Source organism: Gobio gobio (assembly GCF_949357685.1).
Source record: "Gobio gobio genome assembly, chromosome: 16".
Lineage (NCBI taxonomy): Eukaryota > Metazoa > Chordata > Actinopteri > Cypriniformes > Gobionidae > Gobio > Gobio gobio.
The window spans coordinates 42,663,606-42,679,739 of record NC_137109.1 but is presented as its reverse complement, the minus strand read 5'-3'; the positions used below and the strand labels follow the sequence as shown (position 1 = coordinate 42,679,739).

Here is a 16,134-nt window from a genome sequence, read left to right as displayed (position 1 = left end):
AATTTTTTAAATGTAAGCGTCAAATTTTTTTAATTAAATGTGGCTACAGCACATGCTGGAACTTTCAGCTGGTTGCTCGTATGGTCAGCACGAGTCTGAATCGGTCTTGTGATTGGAATCAACGAAAAAGCTTAATAACAAAAAACGAACTAACAGTATTAATGGTTTCATTGAGCAGCAAAGCATTTTCTACTAATGGCATATTTAAAGTAGATTCTCAAGCATAAAAGTCTCAGCAAAGCTCCTAATCAATGTGCAGGGTCGGTGTGGAGCAGATTTGAAGTCTGAAGTGAAGTGGCAGCATTTGAATGATTAAACACCGCAGGAGCCCGCGCTCGGCTCTCGGCAGGGGCTGTCGATAAGATGTGCGGCCGGGCGTGCAGGAGGGGCCGCGGTCGCTCACCTCTCTCGCAGTAGGGCTCTCCCTCCTCCATGTAGAAGGCCTGGTTCCTGATGGGCATTTTGCAGGCGGCGCACAGGAAGCACTGTACGTGGTAGGTCATCTTCAGGGCATGCATGATTTCCTGTGGAGAGGACAGAGGGGTGTGAGGGAGCTGCGCACGCCATCTATGAATTCACACTTTCGAAAATCATTCCACTCTCACTTTTAAACTCTCACACACACTTTACCCCACTGGCACTGCTCTTCATCATCAGCTTCATGCTATGCAATCAGAATCAATCAAAAGCTTTTGTTTGTTTTTGAGGTCATACTGACATTGTCATAGTATTATATAGTCATTTTATAACATTAACCATTTTTTCCCCTTCAATTTGCATTGCATTTATTGCATTGCATGATTCAATTCTGGTAACACTTAATAATAATTTCTGTAAAGCCTTTAATATATAAAAAAAAAAAGCTTAACAGATCAGTGAATATACATTTTAATAAGAATTTAACAAGTATGAAAACACCTAAAGTCAACACGCAATGCTGTTTGCAGCCCATTTTTTAATACTTCAAAAGTTTGGGGTCTAAGATTTTTCTTTTTTTGTGTGAGATTATAATATTGTTTTTGAAAGTCTCTTATGCCTGCATTATCTGTTTAAAATACATTGTAAAATTTTACAATATTGTAAAAATTTTAAATAAGTTTTTATTTTAAAATATTCAAAAATTATATATCCTGTGGATAAAAATATATCCTGTGACGGCAGAGCTGTATTTTCAGCATCAGTCTACAGTGTCACATGATCCTTCAGAAATCATTCTAATATGTCAAATGTCAAATATATTTTTTTGTTTTATTTAAAGAAACCAAACTAAAGTAAAAATATGCATATTATGTTTTGTAATTGCGCCTTTACAATTACAGATGCCACAATTATGTAATTGTTCAATCCCGATTAATTGTGCAGCCCTAACGGTAGTGTATAAAAAATTACCAGTCCCCTTAACAATTTTACAAACTACTCGATCAGTGCATTCCTGTGAAACTCTATTCTAAGAACTGTGTTTGTGTTGTAGAACGGTAGGAAATGTGGTCACCCCAGTTATCATCTTCTTGCATTTGGCACAGTTGGGTGAGTAACGGTTGTCATAACACTTGGTGCAGTAAATGGATCCTTTTTCCTCAAAGAAGCCCCCCTCGTCCAACACCCTTTTACACTGACAGCACATGAACTCCTCTGGGTGCCAGGAACGGCCGAGCGCCACCACGTAGCGTCCCCTAGAACACAAGCACACGAACAAAAAGTCTTACATCTAAAGCCTTTTGCATCGAAGTGAAAGGGTCAGCGCGAGAATCAGCTGCTGGCTTTAGCACTCTTAAGTGTTCAGTGTGCAAAAGCTATTCTAATGGAAATAGTAGGTCAGACGCAGAAAACCACTCCATTCCGTATTGATTCTCCACAGCAGAAAGCCCAAGGACATGCCGCTATTTCTGTGCTCGGCGTATTTTAAGAAATATTGCTGCCTTACAAAGTTTGACACAACCTTTTTCCCTCCCCATGTCTTGTAAGTAATGACATTTAGCACATAGTCATCATTGATTTGGAGGTATTTTGGGCTGCCTGCAGCAGTTAGCTTTGGGATTTTAACTGCTAAATTTTAGGCATTCCTGAAGTATGACTCCAAGGGCAGCAGCGTTCCAGCCGTACCTGATGATCTTGTTGCATGCGCCGCAGAGCGGTGTACGGCCACTGTCGGCAGGGCTCTGCTGTGCTGCCTGCAGGATGGAGCTGCGGCTCTGCATGGGAGTGGGTTGGACCGGCTGCTTGTGCTGCGTCATCACCGTGCTGGTCTTGTCTGGATGGTAACGGTCAGCGAAACCGGGGTCCGTCACCCATGGTGGCCTGCAGGCTGGGCCGGAACTCGTTGGCGCTTTAGCTGGTGCTAAGAAGAAGAAAAAGGACAATGAAACCTCTATTTTTCAGCATTTCCTCACTATGGTCCAACAGAGACCTGTTAGCAGTATGTACATTTATGGGCTGCTATTAAAACGAGTGCAATTGTAGTCTAAAATGGCTTGTTTTTATCCAGAGACTTACCTAGAACACAAAGATATAACACCATGCGAGGAGAGCAATAGGAGCGGCTCATGCTTTTATTCAGCTTATATAAACCTCATCTCAGGAGAGTGATAATTGAGTCATATTATCATCTTTGACTATCAACACATTAGTGCCCCTTATGTCTTACTTTTCCCATTAACATCAGGCCTGTCTGAGCCGGCCAGACCGCTCGGTGATCAAGTCAGCGAGTTAAGTCCTCCCCGTGGGAGCGACTCCGGGCCGGGAGTCAGTGTGTACTGTGAGAGTCAATCTATTCTGTCTGTTCTGAGAGTACTTACCTTGAACTTCATCAGGTTTGTCTGCTGGCTTGGACTTGGCAGGACAGGGAGTTACTCCGTGACTGTAGAAAGAAAATTTCCTTTCAAAACACAGGCCATGATAAAACGGCTTTAGTCAGAGCCAATGAAAATATTAAGATATGCGACCTCTGACATCTACATCCTGGAACGTACACTCTTGAACAAAGCGAAGAGATTAAAACATTGTGACATGGCATTTAATGCAAATTAAAGTACAGGATGAGTGTTTTCTGCTTTAACTGTGAATAAAAATCTAATAAATCATCTTCGATGTGACAACACATTAAGACTAGTAGGCCTTTTTGACTTCAAGGCCCACTTTTTAATTAAGAATTAAGAATTTAATTAAGTAACTTAAACGATTAATAACTTAAAGATAATGTAAATACTTATTAAAAAGGGTTTTCATAATTTCAAAAGTTTGAAAAGCTGAATGTTCTCAGGGACCACACCGTTTTCCAGTCATTTGTGATTCATTGGATTTCATTTTAAATTATTATTATAAACAAAATTAACTGATAAAATGCACTACAGCTTGGCATAACTAAAAAACTGCCCACATTGTTTAAAGACTTCATTAATTTACTTTACTTTTCCAAGACTAGAAATAACTTTGAAAATGATATACAGGTTATATAAGAAATATCTTTCTTTAAAAAATTATGCACGCACACACAAAAGTTTTTTAATGTTTTTGAAAGTAGTCTCAATCTCACCAAGGCTGCATTTATTTGATCAAAATAGTAATACTGTGAAATATTAAAATTTAAATTAACTTGCTTCTGTTGTAATATATTTTTAAAATGTTATTTATGCCTGTGATGGCAAAGCTGAATTTTCAGCATCATAACTCCAGTCTTCAGTGTCACAAGATCCTTTCTTATTATTATCAATGTTAAAAAACATTTCTCTGCCAATTTTTTTTTATACAATTTTTAAATCATGATACTGTACACTGACATTCAAATTTTTTTTTAAAGAAAGAAATATGGTAAAGATTGAAATGAATAAATATTTTTTTAAAAGTTATATTTATCATAAATGCTGTGCATTTGAACTGTTTTATTCAAAGAATCCTGAAAACAAATCCTTTCGTTTCCACAAAAATATTAAGCAGCACAACTGTGTTTAACATTAATAATAAGAAATGTTCCAGTTAATTTAAATTGTTTCACAGTATTACTGATTTTACTGTATTTTTAAAAAATAAATGCAGCCTTGGGGAGATTAAGAGACTTTCAAAAAACCTTTGTGTGGTGTGTGTGTGTGTGTGTGTGTGTGTGTGTGTGTGTGTGTGTGTGTGTGTGTGTGTGTGTGTGTGTGTGTGTGTGTGTGTGTGTACATACATACATACATGTATATAGAAAACATATTACATACAAAAAAATCTTCAAAGTTAGCAGAGGCCCCTGTCCCCTGGTTGAGTTTTAAAATGATTTAGACTATGCGTGGTTTTAGCTTACAGGTTACTCTAAAAATGTCAGTTGTAGCATTTATGAGCTTTTCATCTTACATCATCTGAATGAAATGAATAAACATATCCAGATCCTGCATTTCATCATAGCTACATGATCACACAAGAATAACACAGTCATGTGCTTTCCAGATGTGTGCATGCAGTTTTCTGTTTGCAATTATGCATGTATGTCATTCCTCATGTTTGGTGCCTTCTCAAACAAATTAATGTCCTGAAGTTCCCTGGGCGTAAACATATTCATCTATACAGAGTCAGCCAAACAAGTCTGCCTCGTGTTTTATTGTCAAACACTGTTTTGAAATGATACCAGTTGGACAATGCAAGATAACGAATTATTAAATCTCTTTCTGAAAATTCAAAATTAGAATCGATGCATACCGATTCCAAACAATGTCTAATTAAACTCTTATTTGAAGAAAAAAAAAAAAAAAAAAAAAAACCTTCAGTTCTGATCCAAACCCTAGTGAGCTGCCCACCTGGGCAATATTTTTAGGCACCATAGTTACAAGCACAACGGGAAGTCTGTTTCAAACAGTAAGTAGCAAAATTACACTCGTTTCTCACTTTGTTTTGACCAAAATCTAAAATAGAATTGCCAATCCCAGAATGCACTACACTGAATTTTATACAGAAGGCTACAGAATTCGATCAAAATAAAACAATTCTATTGCAAAACCGCGATAGACACGATAGTCAAAATCTCTACTGTGAAATATTTTTACCGGTTAATTGCGTCTACTAGTATATATCGCCCACACCTAAAATCAAGTCAAGTCACCTTTATTTATACAGCGCTTTATACAATACAGATTGTTTCAAAGCAGCTTTACAGTAAACTGTTGTAAAGATATAAATAAAAAATAAATAAATAAATAAATAAACAAAATTATTTATGTCATTGTTCAGTTCAGTTCTTACAACAGTGTCCGTACAGTCAGATTAATAATATAACCAAGTCAGATCAAAGACTTTACATATAAAAAGACGATGTACTCATTCCGCCATATTACGCGTTGCACTTCTCGCATTCATAGTAATAAAAGTCTCGCCATTTAAATAAAAGTCATCGCATTACTGCAGCTGCCGTTAGGAGCTCCGGTTACTATAGAAACAGTCAGTGCTTATGACAGCACATTGGCTGGTCCAGCCTGTAAATGGACATTTATAATATGAAATTTAATCGTAAGCTTGGTGGACAGCTTTGGAGAATTTGTCCATTCAAAGAGATAGGAGTTGTACTTGCATGACTGAAATAGCTGCCCGAGAGGTGCGTTGCAAAGATGGCCGCCGAGTGAAATTACTGGTCTTAAAAAGGTGCAGTAAGTAATTTATGAGAACTGCTGCTGATATTTGAAAATCACAGTAACAAACACAAAAGGATCACACCCCTATCTTGATAGCTCTGCCCCCACAGGCACCTCCCCCATCATGAGTGTATACGCCCCTTACTGCTGATTGGCTAAAAGTGTGTATTGGTGCTCGGTCCGATCCACTTTCAACAGTGTTTCTCAGAAATCTCTCACTGCACCTTTAAAGGGACTTTGGTAATACTTTTGCTAAGCAATGTTTAGAATATCAAGTTGTTAGCTAAACTAGCCAGCAAATATAACATATCAACGTTTTAATCTATTTGACTCTGCAGAAAAAAAAAACAAGACTACATTGGTCTGGGGTGATTTAAATAATTAAATATAAGAGCCAGAGGTCAGTTATTTTTTCCCTCGATCACTTCTTTAAAATACTAAGGAACAGCCATGTATAAAATGCAGACAAATGTTGAAATGAAGAAGAAGAGGGAACAAGTAGAGGTTGAAGAAAATAAAGGAAGACAGCAGAAAGTTTCACAATGTTTTATGTACTCAGAGACATGAGTCAACAGATTCTTTTATCTTTTTGGAGACAGAACCAGAGGAAGAGCGATCAGATGACATCATAATAGTGAATTAGGCTAAATTACAGTCAGAAAAAAAAGAATGAAATATAAAGGAGAAGGGAAGAAAAATCCCAAGGGGGGCTACAAAACAATCAGAAAGACAGAAAGAGCCATAGGAACAGTCCTGTGATGGATAACTCCTCTGAAAAACCACAAAAAAACATAACAATAACTTAACATGATTATCAGTTTGTAGAAACGATACCACTTGAAAAAGACTATCAAGTCACACCAACAGCATTCAGATATTCCTAACGGGAATTTGACTGTAGGGCTCAGTTTGTGTTTTTTTCCGACTGCCTGCGTTTCTTCTCACGTTTGTTTTTGCTATTTTTAACTTGTATTTTTTTATATATATATATTTTTTCATAAACTTGACAATCCCCCCCCAATCCCCAATTTTTTGTCCTGGTAGGGTCGGTGTTCACCCATAGCTGGCACGCAGTATTGCGCTGATGCGTTTGTATCTAGTGCGGCCGTATCTCAGCCACCTCGGCCTTCTGATGCCCGGGAGGCAGAGCGTTCAGGACTTGATGTTGAGGGCACGGGCGGATCTCTCGTGATGCCAGTCTCTCAGCCTGGCATAGCGGGGACTCTGAATCTCAGTGAGGAACTTTTCCCTGCCATTCAGTGCATGACAGAGAACAGGAAATTAGGAGAGAACAAAACAGAAGGAGAGAAAGACATGCCAGCACATAAAGAAAGACAAAAGAAGGGAATGAAAATCAGGTTGAGACAGCAACAGAACAGAAAGACAAACCAGAATAGAATGAAGAAAGATTAAAGGTCCCATGGCATGAAATTTTCATTTTATGAGGTTTTTCAACATTAATAGGAGTTCCCCTAGCCTGAATATTGTCCCCAAGTGGCTAGAAATTTTGATGGGTGTAAACTGAGTTCTGGCTGTCTTTCTCTGCCTTTGAGAAAATGACAGCTCAGACGAGCTGATCTTGAATTTTCCTGTTATGACATCATAACAGGAACGGTTACCTCCCTTTCCTCCAGCCAGAGAATTTGGCACGCCCATGCGAGCGCCATATTTGTTTGTCCTCGAGAGATCATGGCCTGTGAACGAGTGAATGCTGGCAGTTTCTGAGTGTTTGGATGTACAAATGAAAACAGAAGTCTTTTTTCAGTTCCTTCGGAAATGTGATAATTGATTTCTGATGTGTAGCTAATTATTCAAGTTCACACATAACTTTATTATTCGTGCGCACTCTGCGGCTTCTCTCTCTCCCGACAGAACGGTGTTTTCGTGTTTTCTATCTTGTAAATCAGTGTTTTTGTACGTCCTCGTCGCGTCTATCTGTTCTAAAATTTGTATACAGTCGTGAGTTTCTGCTCAACATCGGCAGAGCCAAATCTTTAGAGATAAACCTCACGCACGCCGAAGCTCGGGCTGCAATGACCGGTCAGCCTTCAACATCCCAGACCCCCACTACTGCATCTGGCCCACAGCGGAGGCGCCATACGCAGCACAAGATTAAGCAGAAGGGGGGTAAGCGTGAGGGTATCCGGGCTAGGCTAGCCAGCTATCCCCACAATAAACTGGATTACATTCGATTACTGCGCTGTTGTGTCTATGTTTGCGCTGTGAACTCAATGCTTTTCATACGAGAGGAAAATATCTAAAAATAATACTATAATCAACACTTACTCGTAACTTGTTCATCTCGACAGCTGTAATGGTACATTACATGTGTTACAAAGTTGGTAGAATAAGGAGGAAGATGGGCTCGGCGTGACTGGGACTCATGTTTATTCAGAACTCTCAGATACAAACAAAATAAACTCGCGCTGACAGCGCTCACAACTCAGTAGTTACAATATAACTTTGTTAGCAATCGCTCCGTCTCTGGTCCACTAGTGATGTCCGGTTCACGAACTAATCGTTCTTTTGAACCGGTTCTTTTTAGTGAACCGGTCGAACCAGTTCACCAAATCGGACTGAATCGTTCTAAACGGGTCGCATCTCGAGTCAGCGCTGATCCATAATTTACTAAAGTTACTAACTTTCTGACATGAGTGACAGTCCCTCCGAATAGAAATAAACGAATAACCTGAAGTATATGCTAGTAACTACAACAGTTCACTGAACTGAGACATGCTGAGAGAACTGATGAGAAGTGACATCCGTCTCTCTGGCCGGCTCGTGCCTCGTAGACCTCGTTAAACCACACCCCCTCTGCTACAAGATCTAATACTCATTTCAAATGCAAAGATGTCATCCAATCACAACAGTGGGCGTTTTTACTGAAGTCTCACAGCAGACACGCCCCTTGAAACAGGGGGCATACATCAGTATAGAAAAAAATGCCTTTTATTTCTAAATTATGACATTTTATGATGTAAAAATCATACTAACAATATAAGTACACCTCAGAATACATTATAAAATAAAAAATCCATGCCATGGGATCTTTAAAAGATGCAACATATGCAAGCAGTGAAGAATTGAGAAACAACAACAGCAAAAAAGGTGTATCTGTAGATAACCAGGCCCAGACAGAATCTGCAGACTTATTTCCACATTCCCTGTCTTGATTTTAATGGAAAACCTGCTAAATGGATTTGGAGCTGCACTCTTATTTTCAGTTGAAGACACAATCAAATAAGCTAAACGTTTTAAGGGCATTTACACGCAAGAGAGTGAGAGAGAGAGAGTTCTGATGGATGGCAATGCACAAGATGCTTTTTAAGGTTGTGGAAATTATTTGGTTGGAAATCAAGTAGGAATATAGGAAAGTATTTCTGAAAGCAGAACTGGGTACTTTACTTTTATATTAAGTGCATTCTGTAGGTATAAGGTCTGTCAAAACCAGTCTAATATGCTTTTATGCTAATATGCTCAAGAAACAGTTTTAAATTGTATCGATGCTAAAAAAACGTATTTTTTGTGGAACCAGTGATACATTTTTCAGGATTCTTCAAAAAGAACCACATTCATTCGAAATAAAAATGTTTTGTACTATTATAAATGTCTTTATAATACTTTTGACCAATTTAATGGATCCTTCCTGAGTAGAAGTATTAACTTCCTTAAAAAAAACAAAACACTGTATTAAACTATTTAAAGGGTAGTAAAAATTTACATCTAATGACGACTCCCGTGACCTTATAGGATAGCAGTTTCTGATGTATAATGGAACACCACTTTCATAAACGGTTGCGTTTTTTCCTCTACATGATCCACCCTTCCCATCAAAAATCAGGGAATTTGACTCGGCGTAAACTAGATCTATTTTAGATCTAATTTATATTCCGCAGAAATCGGTGGACACGATTCTGTGTGGGTCTGATTATAAGGCACACGGCACTCTGTGTATGAATTTATACTGCAAATGCACAGATCAGACAAGGGCTCATAATGCAGATCAAAGCATATTTTCAGCGTTTCCCCTCAGAGAGCTGAACACCGTGATCTCTTAATGAGGGTAGTAAAAGGTCAGAGCCAGCGATTTAATGCTTAAAAACTGCACTTCATTAGCAAGTTCACACAGTTCTTTACCTGGACCTTTTCATGTTCTCATCATCCGGGTCCTGCACTGAGGGAAGCAGGAGAGATACCAATCAGACCAACCATTAGACACACAAACACCGTAAAAAAAAAAAACCCATGCCACAAAACACTTGAGGATTGCTGCTTTTAAAAGGAACCATCACCTTTTAACATGAGAGTCAATCCCGTACGGTACAGTATGGCAACAATGGTTGACCGCACACTTCTGTCCTACCACTTACACAAGAGCAAATCACAGCCACTCGGGGTATAGATCGCATAAAGAAGAAAATCTCAGCCATAACCCTTTAAGCTATAGATAGACGACATTTCCCACTTCTTTATGATCTCACTCTCAATATCAGATCAGTGGCTGGGTCCTCTAGGACATGCTTTCATGCCCTCCTACACTAAGATTAGTCCCTGCCACCGAGTAAAGAAGGGATTTAGGAGAGAGAGCTTTTTTTTTACTTAGGAACAGGGCTGGGAGGTACAACTGTATATATTGTGTACCGCAGTAAATGCACAGAGCAATTACAAAAGATGGATGGATGGATGGATGGATGGGCGGATTGGATTTGAGTAGAATTTCTGGGGCAAACCACCTCGTGATACATCACAGTATGAATAGTTTTACATCATGATTTAAGAATTTAGTAATAACTCCCACCCCTACTTAGGAATGTCTTTTTCCACATTACTTCACAAAATACTGACTCGCTGAGAAATGATCTTTCCGAAAGAAACCCATTGACACAAATGAGCTTAGATGCTGAAAAGCCCAAATGAGAAACACAACCGCTCTGTGAGGAGTATACGGCGCTGACAGGCTGTGGTCTGAATGTGTCTGACTTACTGAAGTCAGTGCCTGTGAGCTGGGCCAGGATTCGGAAAGAGCGAGACTGGGTGGTGCCGGTGCGCGGCTGCCAATCCTCCGTATCCTGGATCAGTCTCTTCTTACTGCGATCGTTGGGGATGAAGCAGGCCGTGTTTTCCACCCGCAGACCGTGCCTGGAGACAGGAGCCCTTCGTGACCTCTCTCATTCACCACAGTAGCACAGCACACCACAAAAAACCCACAAATGGCTTTACACAGTGCGTGCAGCACAAGATGAGACGACTACACCAAACACAGCGAGGGAACATGCTGTACATAAGGATCTAAAAAATATATTTTTTTCCTTCTGGGGTGTATGAATTCCCTTACAAAAATGTATCATGGTAACCAAAGTTTCTGACATTTATTTTTATTTACCAAAGTACTCGATACATGTATTGTGGCTACAACACCAAGTTACCACAGATCTATAAGAGTAACTATATTTTTATGGTGTAGAAACTATGATTAGCATTGTAAAATTTAGTAAGGTGTTAGATGTTTTAGCACCAGGGTTTTTAACTAGGAGCTTCTTAAAGGTATAGTTCACCCAAACATGAAAATTCTGCCATCAAATACTCTGTTCCAAAATTACAAATGAATGTTATCGAAGCTATTCATTTTAATTATAATGTATTATTTATTTTGTATTAATTCATTTTAATTCATCTATAGCCCCATCAAATACTTTAAAGGGATTGTGCACCCAAAAAATGGAAGTTGTCATAATTGCTCACACTCACGCTGTTCCAAATCCATAACACTTTTGTTCATATTCCAGACGCACCATTTATATTGTAAATAAAAGCCTAAATAATATCTGTTCATCATATAAAGAGACTTCTTCTCTTCAGAAGTCTTGGATTAAACCTCTCAATTTATATGGATTTAGTTTTTAGTTGATCTCTTAATTAAAGTTTTGAAGCATCAGAGTTTTAGGTGAATATATTTTTTTCAATTTAGGTTTCCAAGATGAACAAAAGTCAACATGAGGGTGAGAAATGATGACAATTTCCATTTTTGGGTGCACCATCCCTTTAAGGTATTTGATGGGGTCCATGAAGAAGATGGACTATAGATTTTTTTTTTATACATGTATTTTATTTAACAATTAATTTTTTTCCGCTATTTAAGCTATCCATTTTAATGTACTATTAATAATTTTTTTTATAGTAATATTTTATATTTATTATTTTTATGAATTTATTTTTTGTAATGTTAATAATGCTCCAGCTTGTTTCCTAGTGCAGCTTTATAATTAAACCTGGCATTTACACTATGAATATTGTTGGCTCTGTGGCAAAATGCTTATGTTCATACACATACATTGTCATGCAACAGTCATTTTGGATAGAAGCGTCTGCTAAATGCAAGAGTCTTAGTTATTATTCAAAATATTATTAATCAGTTTATCATTTGATTACATAATGAAGTAATGTTCATATTATGAAAGTTATAAAAAAAATATTAGAGTCTGTGGGTTGGCTGAGAGTCTAGAAGGATGGTTGAAAGCCCTGTTTTTCACACATCAGATTCATAACTACATGCACACAAAATAATAAATCGAAACACCCACAAAATATGATTTCAGTTCAGGCTCCACTTCATTGCTTCATGCTCTAATGAAGTCGCTCAAAGTGCATGACTACATTTGCTAATAGTTTCAAACGACCCAGCTAAAGTGCCGTGTTTCAATACAGTTCAACTACCGAGTGAAAAGTAATGAAACATGGCCTGATGTCGTCAAAAGCAAGAGTTTATTAGTGAGGTCAGTGGCAGGTCTACATTCTTTCAGCTAGTGCATTAGAGCCACAAGCATTCAGCACTTACTTCCCCTCAGGGTACAACTCCTCATAGAAGGCTTCTCCTCTAATGAACGGGAGAGTGAAGGAAGACAGAAAAAACAGGATGGAGAAAAAAGGAAAAGAAGCACAAATAACAATAGAGAGGAAGAGTGGGAGGAGTACGACAAAGAACACAACAGTGTCCATTAAAGCAGCCTGACTTTAAGTGAATGGAGGTTGTCCGCTGATCTCCACTACTGCGCTCTGAAATATCAACGCTGGAATAATGCTGTACATTTACAATCCCTTAGTGAATAATTACAGAGCGAGACATGTGAGAAATCTGCCGTCTCCTAAAGCCAATACTGCAACAATGCAGACTTGGGAGAAGGGAAAGATAAATTAAACTTTGAAGGGGGGGGTATGAAAACGGATAGAGGCAGAGCCACAGGGCTGGGATTTGATAGCCAAAAACAATAATTGCACACATTTCTCAGAGCAAGAGGGAAATAAGGAAAGGCATTACTAACTTGTCAAGAACTTCCATCTGTGGAATGACAAAGGAGATAAAAAAAAAAGACAAGGAGAGAAAATTGTTTAGAAATAAATCACACAGCGAAGAATAAACAGCATGTGGAAAGACACGATGCAGAGACAAACAAAGCAAACTGTGGGTTTCTAGTGGTGAAAAGCAGCAGCATGCTTTAAGTAACACAGCAGAAAACTTGAAAACATGAGCTGTACATCCTATTAAATTAGTTAAACGGTTCTATTCTATAACTTTGAATGTGCTTTTGTAATTAGAAATATCCCTGAACCTTTAGCCAAACCACTTTAGCCACTAGATCTAACTGCCACCGAATCTGGCTTTATACCATAAAGCCAACATTACCCTAAATACATGGTTCCTAAAATTATGACCAAAGATGTATGATTTTTCCAGTTGTTTGTGACAACTGGATAAAATCATTTTATAGAGATTTAAATTTCTAGCCAATGAATCATTAAGTATTTTAAAGTTGAGCAAGCAGAAAACACCTATTCAATATAAAAAACATCATGGAAAATTAATTAATTACTATATTTTATTAACTTACTCAAATGTCTAGGCCTGGGAATTGCAAAAATATACAGAACCTTAATTATACACTATAACTTCTTAAAAAGACGTCACTTATGCTCAACAAAGCTACATTTATTTAATTAAAAATATATATTTTTTTAAATATTGTGATTTATAAATTACAATAATTAAAATGTAAAAATGTAAAATCATTACAAAGCTGAATTTTCAGCATCATTACTCCAGTCTTCAGTCACACGATCCTTCAGAAAACATTCCAAATGTGCTGATTTGCTGGTCAAGAAACATTCCTTATTATAATCAAAATACATTTTGATACAGTATTTATTAAAAAAAAATTATGTTTTGTAATATTTAAATGTTTTACTGTTGCTTTAGAGCAATGTGATATTATGAATAAATTAATAAATACATCTTACCGACCCCAAACTTCTGAACAGTAGTGTACATTACAAAATATATAATAATAGAATATAATACTTTTGATTTGAACACTTTAGGCATTTTTCATTTCTCCAAGTTGGTACAATTCCACAAACAGTGCAAGCAATAGTGCCCTATAGAGTGAAGAGTTGTAAAAACAAGCTTGTAGGCGTGCGGTGCTGTAAACATGCTCAGAATGCTGGCGTGACTGAGGTCTCCATGTTCTCTGGAGATCACAGAGTGCTGGATCGCAAACACACACACACACACACACACACTCTGTACACTCCAGCAGCCGAGCTCTGATTCAGCCTCCTTCCCTCCACTACACTGCTAAACTCCAGAGCTTTCTGCTATGGTTCTTAGCAGCAGAAAATGTTCCCACAATCCAACTGAAGTTCAAGCCTTCTGAATAAAACAATTATGATATCTATTGGAATAAAATATCACCTTCATGCAATTTGTTTGTGAGGAAACTTGTGTTAAGGTGGATTCGTACAGGAGCCTTTCCAAGTAAGGCTGTTAAGTAATTCAGCACCGGGGCCGTAATGGCACTTTGAGGGCTCAGCAGATTTTATGGGAGGGTCTGGACTCTATAAACAGCAACAGATAACATCAAGCCCTGGGCTAAAGACAGATTTCAACCTTCTCGACCTGGCCAGATCAACACCGTCACAAACTCCTTGATGTGTTTATGTGTAAAAAAAAACAGCACAACTTTAGTGTCTTCAACTTTACCAGACATGACTGCTAACATCTGTTGTTTTGATCAGCTTAAATAAAAGTGCTCGTTAAAATGCAGGACCTTGGCAGAAAAAAAAAGGTGCAGAACGTCCCCGCAAAGGGATGATGAAGAGGTGGGGAGGAAAACAGATGAAGACGACGTGTTTGAGCAGATCCCAGAACAGTCTGGTCACCGGGGTGGCGATGCAACAGCCTGTTCCAACAAGGAAAACAGACACAGCTGCTTAACGCCATGTTGTTTATTATAAGCACGCACAATAAATCCAGGAAAACACTAAAGACCAGACTCTTGAACTCACGGACCCCAAACCTCACTTTGCAGGAACACAACACCGAATGTCAGCCTAAACTTTTACAGTTGGCCTGCACGATATATCGAAGTCAAATCACGCACCGCATTTTAATGAAATTAATATATGCTCTACTGTCACAAGAATATAGTATAAAATTAAATTACAACATATTTCTTATTTTTGTTTAATATATTATTTAATAATAAAGTCAAACTAAAAAATATTACTACAATTATTGTTCTTTTTATTTTATACTGAATTGGTTAAATACAATGGGAATGTACCCTATGCAAGTGGACAGGTTTTTTTTTTAACAGTTCATTGTGGTTTCTTAAAGAGGCTTCTGTTAGTTTTTGTAGAGAGTAAACTCTTTTGTAAAAAGTTAAAGGGTTAGTTCACCCAAAAATGAAAATTCTGTCATTAAATACTTACCCTCATGTCGTTCGACACCTGTCAGACCTCCGTTCATCTTCAGAACAGAAATGAAGATATTTTAGTTGAAATCTGATGGCTCTGAAAGGCCTCCATTGGCACAATGCACGGTACACTCTCAAGACCCTTAAAAGGTACTAAAGACGTCGTTACAAAGTCCATCTCACTACAGTGGTTCTAAAATAACTTTATGAATCGGCCCTAAATTAGGTTTTAAATTAGGAAAACCCTAAATAACGACTTACATAGTGATGATGATTTTAAAACACGGCATCATGAAGCTTCGAAGCGTTATGAATCAATGAGCCGAATGATGATTCGGATCGCGTGTCAAACCGCCAAACTGGTGAAATTTGGCGATTCAAACCGCTGAATCGACTCGCTGATTCATAACGCTTCGAAGCTTCATGATGCCGTGTTTTGAAATCGTCATCACTATGCAAGTCGTTATTTAGGGGTTTTTTTTGCGTACAAAAACTATTGTCGCTGATTCATTAAGCTATTTTAGAACCACTGTAGTGAGATGGACTTTGTAACGACGTCTTTAGTACCTTTTAAGGGTCTTGAGAGTGAACCGTGCCATTGTGTCAATGGAGGCCTTTCAGAGCCATCAGATTTCAACTAAAATATTTTCATTTCTGTTCTGAAGATGAATGGAGGTCTGACGGGTGTCGAACGACATGAGGGTAAGTAATTAATGACAGAATTTTCTTTTTTGGGCGAACTAACCCTTTAACCGTCACCACCCTTTTTGAGAATAGACGTGAAAATC

At 38.0% G+C, this 16,134-nt stretch overlaps 1 protein-coding gene across 5 annotated transcripts in view; it reads right to left on the bottom strand.

Annotated features, from left to right (window-relative positions):
• pdlim7 (PDZ and LIM domain 7) overlaps positions 1-16,134 on the bottom strand; it is a 54,491-nt gene that overhangs the window by 8,853 nt on the left and 29,504 nt on the right. For 2 of the 5 annotated variants that reach the window (XM_079838876.1, XM_079838878.1), the window contains exons 6-9: positions 2,796-2,875; positions 2,104-2,338; positions 1,493-1,673; positions 404-524 (exon numbers count right to left, since the gene is read on the bottom strand). In XM_079838876.1, coding sequence (XP_079695002.1) covers positions 404-524; positions 1,493-1,673; positions 2,104-2,338; positions 2,796-2,875 — 617 coding nt within the window. Of the gene's footprint in view, positions 1-403; positions 525-1,492; positions 1,674-2,103; positions 2,339-2,795; positions 2,876-9,734; positions 9,772-10,581; positions 10,737-12,432; positions 12,472-12,916; positions 12,934-16,134 lie in introns of all 5 variants that reach the window. The other 3 variants (XM_079838877.1, XM_079838879.1, XM_079838880.1) reach the window with 2 other exon arrangements.